Genomic DNA, 16,256 nt, shown 5'->3' on the forward strand with positions numbered 1-16,256 from the left:
CTGCCTCATCACAGAAGAATTAATATACAAGCCATTTTAATAATCAGTGTTTAATCTTTCACAATATTATTACGTTTTGATACATTTTAAACTTTAAAATGTTGATGTCACAATTGCAGCCCTCTCTTGCACATACACCTGAATGAGAGCTGCCTCTTTATTCACTGGATTTAATCTTCTGCTGTGTTGCTTTGCCATCATGACCACACACTGGGTGCTGCTATACAAACCTGTCTAAGCCTCTTGTTGGAGGTGGGCTGAGTGGTTTTCCTTAGGTTATTACAGAAGGTTTGAAGGCATTTCATCCAATCCTGCAGAAAAAAGGAAAGAAGAAAATGGCCAAAACATTAAAAAAAAAATACTGTATTTACAGTGTGTACTCATTTATTCCACAAAAAGGAATAAAATGAAAGTCTTATTGTGAAATTTCTAACTGGTGGCCACTTGCATCTGGAAACTGAAAATGTTTTGTGGCCCCAAACTTATCTAAGACAAAATATACTATAATGAATATATTACAATATAAAACAAGAGAAAACTGCTGTCCTAAAGTAAACCTGTTCCACCGGTGCTACAGTGTAAATGTGTAATTCTACAGTGAAACAACACTGCCACCATCAGGTCAAACTGAAGCTACAGCAATAAGTCTTTCACTTTCGAGCATTTTTATGACATTTCAGAAAGATTTTAAATCAAAGAACTGAGGCGTGATTAAAGTGGTGTTTCACCTCTAATTCAAGGGGTTTGATAAATGATGCAGTATGTTCGTAAGCTCTTTCCTTCCTTCCTACTTTTCTCTTCCCAGCATTCTAACTTCCACTTTAGACAATGATACATGAAAGATAAAATAAATAATGGAATAAATTTGCACTCTGATCTAGCAGAAGACAAATGGAAAGAATACCAGTCGGTTGAGTTCTACGAAAGTAGATAACGATGTTGAAATCCTTGTTCTTTTAGAGAAGCACCCTCAGCTCTCAGAAAAGTAAATGTATGTGTATAAAAATATTTCTAAGAATGTGTATGCGTTTCTGCCTTGTTTAACCATTTTCTGTGACAGTAAAGTGCTGACTCTCTGTTTACCTGTGCCTGCTCTGTAGCCTCTCCTGCAAAGTAGAATATGTACTGTTCCTCGCTAAAGTGCTGGACAACAATCTGGAAACAGTTTGGCCTGAAAAAGTAAAGCAGAAGACAAAATGCTTTAACGATTAAAAATAATTTCCATCTATACAATGTCTACACAACTGCTATCATTAAGCATTCAGATTTTAAAGTGTAAAAAATGAAACCACTGATTAGATTTCAAAGCCCGACCTGCCAAACAGACTGTCGTGCACGCCGTAGACGGAGCACACGCTTAAGTCGATCAGCCCTTTGGGTTTCGTGGCTCTTTTCTCGTTTTCAAAATAGATGAGCTGTGCGTCATTACCCTCCAGGATAAAGTAAAGGTTCTTCCACCGTTTGCCTTTGCCTGTGGGAGAAATCAAAGTTTAGACTCTCAATGAGATAATAGTTACTCACGATGTTACAAGAAGATAAAAGCCCAGACAAAACGAGCCAACGTTACACAAACCTTTATTGATCAGGAGGTAGCCTTTTTTGACAATGTTTTTGTAAAAAGCATCTTTTGTTTTCCGTCTGATAGTGTTATAAATTTCTCTCCCATCCACTACGTCAGTCAGAACCTGTTCCTGGTGCTACAGTAAATACAAAAACAAACACCGTGTAAGGACAGAGGTAAAATGACATCATTCAAACGACCAGCTTACATCGCTTTTCTCCGTCTGTTATGTCTATTGATTAAGAGAAGTGTGGATGATTTTTATTAAAAATTGACATTTACTGTTCACTGAGAGTCCAATCATATTAAAATGTAGTACTTTAACATATTTAAGGTTAAGTCCTCCACCTTGCATTCATTTAAGCTCTAAAACTTCACCTCAAATATCAACAAAATGACATCTCAGAAAAAAATTTGTACACTGCCTTTCCAAGGTGGCACAAATGCTAAGCCCTAATATCTTCAGAGACTCACACACACAAAAAAAACAAAACAAAACACACTGTCGAATGTCATTTTGCTAAGTCAAAAATACAGTGAGGTTCACTATATGACGTTAGCATATAACTGCTTACCTGAACTGAAACAGCTTCTTTTAAGTTGTAACCCTCAACAATCTGTTCTTTCTTGTAATGGTCGATGATGTCATCAACACTGCCAGAGAGAAAAGACACTCAGCTCATCAGCAACTACATCGGCATCCTCAATATGTGCTGATGTTGCATTGCAGAAATGCTACAGTTATACTTCAACTTTCTTTATATAACTGTGTTGCATCGCCACACTGAAGGCAGCCACACTGGCAGACATACCTGTTATAGTACCTCCCCCCCATCACGTATTGATTGTTAGGTGTGGGGGAGATTTTAAACCTTTGGATGTTTTCATTGGTGCGAAAAAAGAGGGAATAGTCGCCAGGTGTGTTGTCTGAAGGCCGGACTAGAAAACCGCACACTTGACCAACTATGAAATTAAAAGGAGCAAAAGAAGTGAAGGAAAAAGAGACGTTTAGATAATGTTCACAACATATTTGGGACAAAAAGAAACTGTAAAGTCTGCAGTGCTGAGTGAAAGTGTACCTGTCATCAGAAGGTTGTAGGCCTCTTGCTTGGTGATCTTTCCGTGATACCAGCTGTAGGAGAGCAACAGAAGGAAAACAGACTGAATTAACGCAATTAACCGAATGCTCAGTAGTGATCACATGTCTAAAAGACAAAGCAAACTAGGCTCCGCGTATGGATGCATTTTCTGCAATAATAAACTACAGTAATACAATTATGTGTGATAAATTATTGTAACAGAGAGGACAGATTTTTATGGAAGAGAACAGATGTCAGACACTAAGTAAGTCAGTTCAGTGCCATGGAGCTTACACTTTTCCCTCATGTGGATCCTCCTCACGGCCCTGAAAATGATCACAAACAGAAATGTCTATAGTTTTTACAATGTCATGCAATTATTTTGTGTATTCATATATCCCATCCCAACTGTGGGTGCTATGCTTTTGCCTACTTTAGTGTCCTATATTGCAGTCACCTCACAGTGCTAGTGCAGTGCTTGTTTTTAATGCACACTACTGTGCAGATGCCACTATTAATTTTGTTTGTTCTTTTTCCCACCGAATTGACTTTTATTGTTTGATAAAGATCTTTTGAAAAATAAGGTGATATGAGCTTCTCAATGTCAGGCCGTACTTACCACCTCCTCCACCAAATCCTCCACAATGAGTCCCTGCTCCTCTGTGCGAACATTGCTCACCCACATCCAGCCATCTTCCAGTTCATTGTGAACAATAAACATGTCCCCTTTAAGGAAGCTGCAAATAGATCAAGTCAAAATAAGGTAACTAAGAAAGACTTTATCCAACACTATCTGCATCGCATTGTCGCTCTGTAAGGGGACTATCATCTCAACTGTGATTTAATGTGAACTTGGGATCAGTAAAGTGAACACATATACAGACAATAATAATTTAGTGTGGAAATAAAGCGTTACTAAAATCTGAAGTAGCGCTGTGCCATATCATTTCATTCGTGATAATACCAGCATAATTTTTTTTACACAATATAAAAATGTCATATCTCAATATTGCTATAGCAACGTCATGTATTCACTGTACACCCAACGAGACAAGCCCGGGCATGTCTGAAGCAAGAGCCTTGTATCAGGCTCCAATGACGATTTAGACTCCACCGAGCATCATCGGAGCATTCGCTAGTTCCGCTTCATATGAGAGAAAGAATAGTGGAAGGTGGAAAAGCTAAGATTTTGATACAACATACCAGGTGGAAAATTACTTTCAGTTTTATTATGTGACAATATTGCACAGGCTCCTGAAGAGTTAAAGTTAACCTCCTAGGAACTGGCATCCACATATGTGGACATCACATTTTGGGTTGTCTAGACCAAAACACTAAATTTTGTTCTGCAAGGGCCTGATATCCACTTATAAGAACACTGCCATTGTTCCATCGAAATTTAAAACAAACGTCCTCTTATGTGGACCTCTTTTTCCTCAGAAACAAAAAAAAAAAATCAGGTAATTCTTTGTTTTTACATTCATCAGGTCCCAGTCAGCCCAAATAGCAAAGAGAAATAAAAAAAGCATGCCATGAAAGAGTTCAGGTCTTACCAGGTTAAGGTACTTTAGGTAATGTTAAACTAAAATGTTTAGTAGGCTACTTTTGTGCTTAAATCTGACTTTTGCTGTGTCACTACTGTTAGACTAGAATGCTGCGGCTGGTGGCGCCTCATGTCACACTTAAAATTAGGAAGTGTGTGATCAGCAACAGTAACTTGTTGCAAAAAAATGCCCTCCATATACCTACTTTTTAAACTGCTGCCCGCATGCATCAATAATATTTTGTTAACTATTTTATAAATTCGACACTGGAATTATTCTTGAATTGTCATGATAAAATTTTGAACCATGTCGCCTACCCCTAAGCTGAAGTAAATGTTGCATGTGTGCTCAGTTAAGCCTGTGGCTCACTGGCAGGCTCAGCGTTGAGGTTGACTTCAGACAGTTGTTTATCAGATTTAGGAAATTGGGAATAGCTGGGATCATCAGTAAGTGTGCCTACTGCAGCTTAATGACAGGGACAAGACCATTTTTCAGTCACAAGTCAGATAATGTGCTTTCCAGCCTGCTGTGTCATGCCACAAAAATGAAAGGAAGACTAGGCTGTTCTTTGTGCTAAGAATAGGTATTTTTTAGGTCTAGGATGTCACTGTGGCTCGTGTGCAACTAAAAGATTATGGTTCACATTCAAAAAAATACTTTTAGGAAAGTGATGGTTGGGACACGAGGATTTTGCCCTACAAGACAAGAAAAGCAGATTTTGTGCACACATGACACTTACCTGATCTCATCAGTATCTGGCACTTTGGTGTATGGAAGTATGGCCCTGACTCGCCTCCTGTCTTCTACAGGCTGTGGAAACAGGAATAAAAAAAAGAATAAAAGCCTCATTCTTAGCCCTGACCTTTCAGAATTATATTCATGTAAAATCCTCCAATTATTTTTGAAAATCAAGTATTCTACTACAGCTCCCTGGGGTAAATCCCACTACCTTAAAAAGCATAATTAATATTAGCCCAGGCTTTGCCTTAAACAGTTCTGAAATCTGCCAGAAGGCAAAAGAAAAAAAGGAAAAGGAAGACCGTAAAATACTTCCTCTTGCAATGAACAAGTGGCGTAAAAAAAAAAAAAAGGAAGAAAGAAATAATAAAGAAGTGAAGGCTGACTTCGAGTTATCTCAAAAGGTGCATATTTCCACTCATCTTTCAACCCTCACACGTTTTATCAGATCAGAACTCTTAAGGGACATTTCAGGAGATTAGGTTTCATTATGCACACTTTACTCTTGTCCCATTTTGCACACTGTTAAGTATATATAAAAAGGGTCTGAAGTTTTGATAGAGCCCTGGGGAAAGTTCGTTTCTACTTATTTCCAAAACAGCATAGGAGACCGTTAATTCAACAAGCTGCCAGTCACACATTTTATTCGCTACATTAAACACAGCTATCCAACCATCACAATTTCAGTTTTTAAAAGGAAATCATTAATGATATGCCATCTGAAAGTCATAGTTCATTTATATCAGCACAAAAAAAAAAAAAAAAAAAACACGAGAAACTTCTCACGTTATGTTAAGTTTTTTAAAACTGACGAGGAGTTCATTTTTAATATAGCACAACCTTGGCCTACTTTGAGTTGAGAAACATTGGGGACGGTGTGACAAAACAAATCGGGGGTCAAATAAAATTACAGAGGAACACTACAAGACTTTACATTTATCTTAAACGCAGTACTTTGAATTACACTGTATACCTTCAGCCATGGAGTCACTCACCTCTGGAGGGGCCACTGGTGATAGCAGTTTCTCTCCTTTTAGAAGGCAAGACACATAGCTGTAGTAACCAATCAGGTCTGATAAGGACGAGAACCGCCGCCCACCAATGTAATAGTCCCCACACATGGCGATTATCCTGTTAATAGAAAACATAACAATAAAGAAGGTGCCGCGGTTAGCTTTAAGTACAGGTAAACCCCTGGGCAGTAAAGACAATCAAAAAGAGTTCAACTCTCATTTATTTGACAGTTGAATTATCTGTATCGATTACTTCCATCATTGTTCCTATGATACACCATCCAGCTCTGGTGTAAACACAGCTGACGATAAACTGCTTCATCACATGCATATGTGCAAAGGTAAGCTCATACCGACACAATGAAACATCAGTGCTGACAGTCTGTGCGTTTGAAGACAATCCATTAAGTCTGTTTCGACAGCAGTCCCAAACCCATTTACTAGATATGAATGGGAAATTGTGACACAGGTTAAAAACCTGAAAATCACTGCAGTGTACGGGTACGTTTACTGCTATCTGCTGACATTATTAGCAGGTCAAACTTTTCTTCGGTTCCTGAACTCAAATACTGTGGCATCGCTGAGAGTTAAAAACAGCCCAAATTGTTTCATCTCAATTAAATTGATCTGTGTGGGTGCCCTTCCAGGTGTTACACTAAAGTTTAGCATCCAGGCACCAATGGAAAAAACAAAACAAAACAAGAATTACAAAGTTTAACAGAGTTAGAAGTTAGCGGGAAGTCAACTAGCTTTAGAAGTCAACTAGCTAAAATGTGCAGCTCTGCTCTCACTTCAGACATAAATTAAAACAGAAACCAAACAGCGGCAGTGTTTGTAGGATTATTGGAATTTGGTTAACTGGCATATAATGGTGTGCTACTTGATGGCTAGCTACAGATTTATGGTTAGGGTAACAATAAACACCCTGATATCAACTTTCCCTTCTAAAAAAGTTCATGTGAGGGTGGAAGACATGACAAATGCAATCAAAAGGCAGGAAACGATGCTGAAAATTGACCAAACAACCAGAGAATACTGGAGATGATCCATTCACAGCTCAAGGTTAGTCACGCATATTCTCCTGCATGGTTTGGATTACTCACCATGAAAAATTCTCGATCCTAAGCTTCATGTCCTTTTGAAATCTTAGTTAGCTTCAGAGAGATTCTTATCTGAAGCATTCAAATATGTGGTGTCTGACAAACCGTAAGTCCATAGGCTGTATGTAAGGTTTTAAAGCTGAGCTTAAAGGCATGATGCACATGATTAGTGCTAATAAAAAGGCAGAGAGGTCTACGATGATCACAGATTATTTTGAGGGGATTGTTTATATTAAATAAAAAAATATATAAAGAATTTAGTTAAGATTACAAGTTAAGACAACAGCCTTAATGAACACAGCAGGAGCTTGGACCTGGAAGCAGGGTTGGCCCGTCATCACTTAACAAGCGGATTCTGAACTGCAACCAGTTACGGAACCACAAATCTCTAACAAACACTAACTCACTAAAATAACACGAATAAATCATATACAGAGCAGCTCCTTTCTCCCGTAACTGATGACATCATGGCAATATGTCCACAGGAGATCATGTCGTTTTCACTTAATTAGATGATGTTTGCCCTGAATCTTGGTGAGCTGCAGAGTTAATATTAACATAGCATAACCACTGAAGGAAAGGACAGACTGTAATGTCTTATCTTCTTCTCGTCTTTTTTATTGACTGTAAGGTTGTAAAATGCTCCAGGGTACTGTTGTTAAACAAGTGTGGTGTCATTTTTCTTCTGCATCAAGTCCACCCACACACATTGCATAAAAAAAAACACCTTGTCCACCTTACACGCAAACACACACAGCGTCATCTGTCGCAGCAAACATTTAAATGTACAAGCTGCCATGACAAAACACTGTTTTTAAGCTCTGTATAGTCTTTGAATCTGTGGGACAAAAAGGCTGACCTACCCCAGAATCTACTTTCTTAAACATTAACAGTGTTGAAATAAGGGCTAATCTCTGAACTTGCCCTTCTGTTGTAGTCTCTAGCTTTCTGCCCTTTTGGTTAACAGGTAATAAATAACTTCAGTACTTCAGAGATTTTATCTTACCCGAGGGCGACTTCCTACAACTTGGATCCTGCTTGTTGTGAGATGCCATAGAAAAAAAAAAATGAAACACTTCATGTTGCACCATGCTACTCTAACTATTCCAACCACACATTTCTCTCTGGTCTCAGATGTTAGCAACACCATGCTAGACAGCCATTCAAAGTCTACATGGCTATTAGGGTAAACACAAATAAGACATCAATAACAGTCCTATTTTATTTAAACCTCAGGCCTGAACCACTCTGATTTATCTGTAAATTATAGAAACACCTGTAGGCTAAGTAGGTTCAAATTAACTTCTCTTTCCAGAGTTCTGTGAGCAGTCAGAGAGTTATATTCTGTTTGAATGGTGTAGAAAAATCATACCTGAAGTGGTTGACCACATTGGTCATACTGAGGAAAGACAGGACAAAGGAACCGGGCCGGCGGTCGCTCTCCCTGATGAGGTAGCTGCCAGGATTTCGGGCCTGGCGCAGGCGCTCCTCTGCAATGGTTCGGTCTAGCTTGCCATGGTACCACCTGAGAGAAAACAAACAGTAAGGAAATTGCCACAAGGAGAAACATGCAGCATAAAGTGTTTATACGCAGAATTTCTCAAGTTATAACCATGAAACAATATGTTGACAAGTCAAGCTATATTTAACTACAACTCAAAAAAAAAAGCCATATAAAAACAATAAACCCATTACACACGCAGCACACAACCTAAATGCTTGATTATACCTAGTTTTGGACACAGACGGCCACAAACTCAACGGCCGAGTATTTATTCCTGCTATACTTCTTTGAAGTCCATTTGGCTTCATGCATAGTGACATACTGTGGTGATATTTCTCTGCAGATAAGTTTTCACAGTCACAAAAACCAGTCCGCATTGACCATCCTGCGAACTTATCTGATGATGAAATTTATGTTATTCCAACCTGAGCAGAACCTAACAGACTCACAGATGAACAAAGTTTAATCAAGGCTTTACAATCTCTACTGAATCTAGAGATTAAACTAAAACTTTAGCACTGTATGTCCATTAGTTCAAAAGACAAGGTTTAGGTTCATAAAAGCAAATGTTTGGCTTTTTCAGTTTTTACTAACTCTATTTAAGTCTTGCTTTCTGAATTAAACAGAAGACCTAAGAACGACATTGGTTAAAATTTCAGCAGGTGGGGCTGAATTTGAAAGGGCCCTGCCAGCTGGGGTAAAAAATTAACATGTTTTTCCAAATTTAGGCCAGTGTTGCATCTCAGAACAGAGGGCAGTGACTGGAAAACATGCAGAGGTGAGATGATGAATGAGGTGCTGCAGTAGCTCTTTTCACAGGAGGCCTTAATGGCTCCCATCTGGTTTAGGGAAGTACAGGTCTCCATTTGTAAAGAAAAATGCCATCAACTCTGCTATCATGCAGGAAGCTGGAGAAAGGTTGCTGAAGAGGAGATGGAGTGTGTCCATGAGGGAGGTTTGGGGGGGATTTTTGGTGATAACGAGAATTGAAGATGGCAATCGAGAGCAGCTGGAGAGAGAAGGGCCAAGGAGCCCTTAAGCGGTTGAGGAAATATGGGAAAATAACATTGAGAGGCAAAGACAGATGACTGTGAAAACAATAACATCCAGACAAAAAGAACTTTCCACCACATCCTACTGGCTAGTTAAGCTCCACTTATTATGGAATGAGGTTATTTAAGTTGTTTACGACTCCTCCAACACACACACACACACACACACACACACGCACACACACTTACTTTTAATCGGGTGTGGCAAACAAAGACACGGTGAGCCAGAACCAGCCCACCAAAGGGTGGCCAACTAGATGAAGTGGCAAAGTATGACATCTCAGAGAACAAATTAATGATTCTGATGTTTCATTAACATGAACTGCCATTTCTGCCTCTTTGATGCCAGCACTTGTAAACATGAGTGAACATGGAAAGCAAGAAGTATTTTCTTGTCTTAACAAGTTGCTCCAATTGTCATTTTTTTGTTTTTTTTCCTTTGTTCAAAATACTCCATGTGAAGCCATTGTGCCTTTAACGACCCTCTGCAATCTAAAAATAGCAACCCATAAATTGTTGAAATTGCACTTATTGAGACATTTCAAGCAGCTGTACTTTTTAATTCTTTCTTAATGGTTAATGATGCAGCGATTTCAAAAGTCCACCCCATTAGGGCTGGGCCAAACTATACTGTTCACGGTATAACAGTAGAATGTTAGTCAATGATAAGAAAATGAAATATGACGATTGAAATGGGTAAAAACGCGCATGCGCAGAGCCTTTGTTTTCATACGTACATGGCGAAAAAAGCATGGCAGCGACGGAGAATGAGAAGGGCAAAAGCGGATCATTGAATGAAACAGATGAACCAGAATTGGTTTCTAAAAATGGTGCAACTTCAGTGATGTGGAACTGGTTTGGTTTTTGTCCGTCAGATACACACCAAAACACTTTTTTGGGGTAGAACATGCAAGCGGGCCGTCGTTATTACTGTATTTTTTGGACTTTAAAAGGCTTTTAAGAGCACCTTAATTTTCTCAAAAATCGACAGTGCGCCTTATAATCCGGTGCACCTTATGAACTCTGGTTGTGCTTACTGACCTTGAACTGATTTTGTGTGGTACACGGCGCCCAAAAATCGGTTAAAAATTTTTTTAGTGTGACTTTGGTAAGCTATGAAGCTGCAATGCTTGATGGATTGTCGGATCATTACGGCTACCGTAGTCAGGAGCCTCGCGGAGTAATACGTACTGTGCTTCAACATAACATTACCTTATTGTGTCGCTTAATGCGCCTTATAATTCTGCACACCTTATGGTCCGAAAAATACGTATTTGACTTATTTATTTGGCACACTGCAGTTTCATGTTGCAAAACACCTCTTTTTAACTTTTGTGGATATTATACATGGTTATGCTCAGGATATGTTGGCCAGTTTCCACTGAAAATGCCTTTTGGTTAAATTGTCAGCAAGGAACTTGCATTTGCACTGTTAAATTTTTATATAGCATTAATGCACATAAAAAACAGCTTCTTGTTTAAATGAAACTAAATTGATGGGGGCTTTTTGCACTAATAAAGTTGCGGAGTTGTAAAGTATTTTGGCTTGCATCTATTATATCGTTAGTTCTATCGTTATTGCAAATTTTCAAATATATATTGTGATAAATATTTTTGGCCATATTGCCCTGCTCTACATCCCACTATGAACAACAACAAAATACAAAAAAGAAAATGTGTGATCTAAATGTAATCGAATGACTCCATTGAAAACTCGCTAGCTGCACTCCATATAACAGAGAGACAATTGTGGATAGTGGACCACTAAATGGTGGTAAAAGAGAGCTGTAACATCATATGTCACATCATGATAAAGTATAATCAAAGTGATTTTTTGTGAAACTTTAGGCTCTTTTGCATCTACATTTAGTAAAACTATTTTATTGGATGAAGTTTCCTTCAGCTCTGTGTGTAAGCTATATATCCTCTATGATGACACGGGATGCAAATAGTTAAACAAAAGGAGAAGTGTTGAGATAAATAAGCCACAGCAATGGTGATATGAGACAGTGCTACTATCAGCTTCAGGAATGCTCTTTCATGTCAAAACACGAACATCAAGCAACACCATGACGTTTTGGTTTAGCTCGGCACAAGATAAGGAATTTACTTTTTCAACTACAGCTCCATGGCCGTGTGTGTGTGTTTCTAAAGACTAATGTTAAAAACATTACTATTTTCATTATATTGCACAGTAGCCCGGCAACTCCCATACGTTACAGTATGGTAAATGGCCTGCATTTGTATAGCGCTTTTCTACTCTCTAAGGACCCCAAAGCGCTTTACACTACATTCAGTCATTCACCCATTCACACACTGGCGATGGCAAGCTACATTGTAGCCACAGCTGCCCTGGGGCGCACTGACAGAGGCGAGGCTGCCGGACACTGGCGCCCTCTGACCACCACCAGTAGGCAAACATGGGGTTAGTATCTTGCCCAAGGATATTTGGCATGCAGCCAGGGGGCAGCCTGGGATCGAACCACCATTAGTGGCTGACCTGTTCTGCCACCTGAGCTACAGCCACCCTGAATGTAATGACAACAGTGTGCCGTCCACACTAGGTGACAGATACCCATGTTCCCACAGTGTCACCAAGCCAATGCCTGCATTTTGAATGGTATCTTCACACCAGAGACCTGTTTTATCACTCCATCACGATACAAGAGGCCAAGATAAACCTTCCAGCTAAGCTTGTAAACAAGTGATTTACTTGGGTAGGTTACATGGACAGTTTAGCTAACCGTGTAATGCATTTAAGAACAATATCACTGTGCACTGCTGCACATTAGCATGCCTAAGTCTAGTGAGTTGAGCAAGATGACTCAATACAGGGCTGATGACCGAAAGCCTTAAAAATATTCTATCACTAGACACAAGGGTTACGTGCTGTTTATAGCTTTTGTTCTAGAAAGGACAGCCTGCACCACAAAGCCACAAAGAGCACAAAACATTTTTTTTTTTTTTTAAATCTAACTACAATGAGAGGTTCATTACACAAAGACAGCCAACAGACTCTTAGAGAGAAAGAGAAAGAGAAAGAGAGAGAGAGAGAAGCACTCATCCAAATTTAAAGAAGTACTTGAATGGATAAAATACTTGTTTATTAATAGAACAAAATTAGCACTTAATCATACTTTAATATTCAAGCTTGCAGAACAAAAATTATGAGCATGCATGCATGGATATAAAACCTATATGTCTAACTAACAGGAGAACAGTCGTTCCATACAGGCATTTTAAATAACAATATAAATAAAGCTGAGGATAAATAACAAATAACAAAATTGTTTGGGTCATTCGTGTGCACCCAACTCATGATCAGGGTATTAGACAACAGGATCACCATAACAGCATAACCATATTGTATCCTACCCACAGAGGGACTCATTCACAGACATTAAAATGGATATAGAAAATGACAGACAATCACATCAACGGACTGATCTGAGCAAATTTAATCAGTCTATATCATGAAGGCAAAGTGCATCATCCAGAGAGTGAATTGTTTCTTAAACCCCCACCTCAAAAAACCCAAAAACAGTGCAGTCATGACATGCTACTATTTGAAAATACAGTCTCTAAAATTAGCGGACAGGATAAGATTTAAGGATTTAACAAGCTTCACCAGACTATGGATGAATTTACACAGTAACCTTTTTTTGTCAAAAATGCTATACAGAGAATTTAAATCTGAGTTTCAATGATGATTGCAAGCAACAATTCTAGTATTTGTGGTCATCCACTCAATGTTCAGTTTTGTTGTTACGTTACCACACGTGAGAAAATCAGACAAAACGCTTTTTTGTTGATATATATATTTATTCCTGTCTGCTGGAGCCTAGTCTCTAGGGGCAATAAGACTAACAGGACAGGCACAGATTACTGTGACTTGAGTGGGTTAGACATCGTCTCTCTGTGTGCCTGTCTGTCTCTCATTAAGGAGTTTTGGGAGCTCTTTCTCTCTAGCTTATGCCTCAATTCTTCATCTTCCTTCGTCTTGACAGTTGGACTCAAATATCTCCACAGACATACTGTCAGCCATCATCAGGATCAAGAAAAGAAATAGTGCATGGCTGTACATTAGCAATGCAACTCGTAGCTACAGACTTTGTGTAGTTGGCATACCTTTTACACACATATTCAAGATTCCAGTATTCTTAAATAGAGCTAATGCACTCTATTAGCTTTCTTTGCATATCACATATATCCATACAATTGCACATAATAACCTTTAGCACCTTTCCGTGCCTTAGGTCTGAGAATTGGACAATGACAACATTATTGACCATATGCTTACATATAGAGTATTTAATAAACCAGTAAACCTTCTCCAAGCAAAACCGTTAATAAATTACTGTTTCTGCAGTATATTAGTGTGGCGAATTGAATTACAACTGTTATCATGAATTAAGTGCAATTGCTAGATAACAACAGGCTGCAATTTAGTTAAAGATACAAAAACATACCACATGTGCACAAAAGTTAAACAACTCTTTTCTTCCATGTGTAATCTATTCATTCAATACACCATACAGAGACATGATTATTCGGTTATTGACACTTTTTGGAAATAAACAGGTTCGTGGAGTCCGAAATGGTGATTGGGGAAAAAATGTTATCTCTGCAGGCTCTATAGTGTGAGCATACTGCTTGTAAAACTGACAAATTATGGAGGTGAACATTGTAAGTGATTCTTACACTTCGAGTTCTTGCACTGTTGTTAGCAAAGCTAAGTGCACAAGACTTTCTGGCAGCAGCTTCCCACTTTTAGACAGCAGATTGGTGTGAAAACAGGCTGCAGGAACACTACTGTCTGTACCCAGCCAGAGTGTTTCTGATGTAAAAAATGCATAACTCCAGGGTCTCTGCCAGTGTTGCCAGACCAGTGGCACGCCAGCCCTAAGCTGACCTAACCAAGGTTAAGCATCATGCAATTTTCTAAATTTATTTTTAAGATGTTTTGGAGACATACGTTAAGCCATGTCTGAAAAACTGCAACAATTAATACTTAATATATCTTGTTGCAATCCAGTTCACAACCTTTTTTAAACCTGTATAAATAAAAAAAGCTCAAAAGGGGTTCCTGCAACTGTAAAGAAGTAAAAAGGAAAAAGAAGCTGTGAATGCAAAATGAGATTTATAGGCTGATTTGATCTCCCACTTACACCGAGTTTACCCTCTGCTGCATCTCCCTCCTGTGTCCCGTGTTCTCACAAGGTGCACCCACTCCACCGACAGCGCTGCTGGCCAGGCAAAAACTGTAAGCTCTGACGTGTAGAGCAGACCAACGGCAGCTTTAAATCCGTACCAAGCATGGTGATGTGACCCTTTTGGTGCCTTACTACGTCCATCTCCCGTAGCAAGGGTTAATGAGCAATATCCATGGAAGAAAGATAAACAGGAGTACACAAAGATGCAGATGGACTTGGATACATGCAACCGACAACCTATTTTGGTGACAGCTGGATGGTTTTGTCTGCTTCTTTGGTTCTCTAGAAGCTATTCTGAAGAATAACACAACTTGATCTTTCAGCTGCTGTCAAGCGCTGGTCTTTGCTCCCACTTCATCCGCTTCTCAATCTCATTCTCTTACTCTCCCTTAGTCTCTCTCTCCCTCTCCCTTAAAAACACGTATCACGAGCATGCTGGCGATTGGTGTTCCAAGCAGGGGAACAGCAGGGGTAGGGAGTGGCATATCTGCACATATACCGCCAACTGTATGACCACACATTTGCATGCTACCCACAAACACTAAAAAAAACACACATCCATAAAAGAAAAAAGAAAAAAAATAGGGCAATCTTGTCACCTAAATAACTCTGGCTTAACAAGGTACACAGCATTGTGAAACCAAGTAAAGCAACTACCAAATCAGCATATTTTTGCTTTACTATTAGTGCTTTCTTAATTAACTGACTGTGTCCTTGCTTTAGAAATTAAAGTAATAGATATGAAGATATGTTATGATAACATAACTTCTTATCAAGTTTCACATTTAAAATCTATTAGTTTGCAAGTACTGAAACCAAGGCTGACTTTAGAAAGTGAAATTTTGAAATTGTAGTATCCGTTTAATAAAAAAAAAAAGTTTTGCCTAAATCCTTCAGCTCTATCTTGAATAATTTCTTAAATTGTTAAAGGCTTAAATTAAACATTGCACCACAGTGCAATGAGGGCAGCTAGCTTTAGAAATGGCATAAAGTAACACTGCCTTGGCTTAATTTCCCCACCACTACCACGGCTTATTTTATGTGGCAGGCAATTTTCCAACTTTTCACTTAACATGGTAAATTAATTATTTCCATGAAAGTCTTAAGCCTTTAAAAATCCTCTTCAGGTTAAACTGGACTGATCAAATACCTTTAGTGATGATTAATTGTGAAAAAACAGCTTTAAAACAGCTGCCAGTCTAGCAACATTGAGGCCATTTACTAAAAGGCAACACTGTTGAATCCCCTAATGCATGACTATCTCACTTTTATTAGGGCTAACACATTTTATGGGCTGAAGCCGTGATTGTGCTTGTTACTTTGTTCATTGTGCAAAAAAAACAAACAAACAAATGAACCCCCCCCCCCCCCCCCCCAAAAAAAAAAAAAAAAAAAAAATCCACACCACCATAAAATTTCACACTCAAGCTTGAGGCACGCTTGACTTGCATC

At 38.8% G+C, this 16,256-nt stretch overlaps 1 protein-coding gene across 1 annotated transcript in view; it reads right to left on the minus strand.

Annotated features, from left to right (window-relative positions):
• The window catches only part of rasa1a (RAS p21 protein activator (GTPase activating protein) 1a), a 31,111-nt gene that overhangs the window by 7,479 nt on the left and 7,376 nt on the right, over nucleotides 1-16,256 (minus strand). The window contains exons 2-13 of the mRNA XM_085475184.1: nucleotides 8,408-8,560; nucleotides 5,918-6,053; nucleotides 4,924-4,994; nucleotides 3,260-3,377; nucleotides 2,935-2,966; nucleotides 2,641-2,693; nucleotides 2,374-2,524; nucleotides 2,137-2,215; nucleotides 1,574-1,697; nucleotides 1,315-1,471; nucleotides 1,084-1,171; nucleotides 231-311 (exon numbers count right to left, since the gene is read on the minus strand). Of these exons, the coding sequence (XP_085331310.1) occupies nucleotides 231-311; nucleotides 1,084-1,171; nucleotides 1,315-1,471; nucleotides 1,574-1,697; nucleotides 2,137-2,215; nucleotides 2,374-2,524; nucleotides 2,641-2,693; nucleotides 2,935-2,966; nucleotides 3,260-3,377; nucleotides 4,924-4,994; nucleotides 5,918-6,053; nucleotides 8,408-8,560 (1,243 nt within the window). The remainder of the gene's footprint in view (nucleotides 1-230; nucleotides 312-1,083; nucleotides 1,172-1,314; nucleotides 1,472-1,573; nucleotides 1,698-2,136; nucleotides 2,216-2,373; nucleotides 2,525-2,640; nucleotides 2,694-2,934; nucleotides 2,967-3,259; nucleotides 3,378-4,923; nucleotides 4,995-5,917; nucleotides 6,054-8,407; nucleotides 8,561-16,256) is intronic.

Source organism: Copadichromis virginalis, linkage group LG12 (assembly GCF_057382275.1).
Source record: "Copadichromis virginalis isolate Kocher_CV1m ecotype Utaka linkage group LG12, C_Virginalis_male_GT1.1, whole genome shotgun sequence".
In the NCBI taxonomy this organism is placed as follows: domain Eukaryota; kingdom Metazoa; phylum Chordata; class Actinopteri; order Cichliformes; family Cichlidae; genus Copadichromis; species Copadichromis virginalis.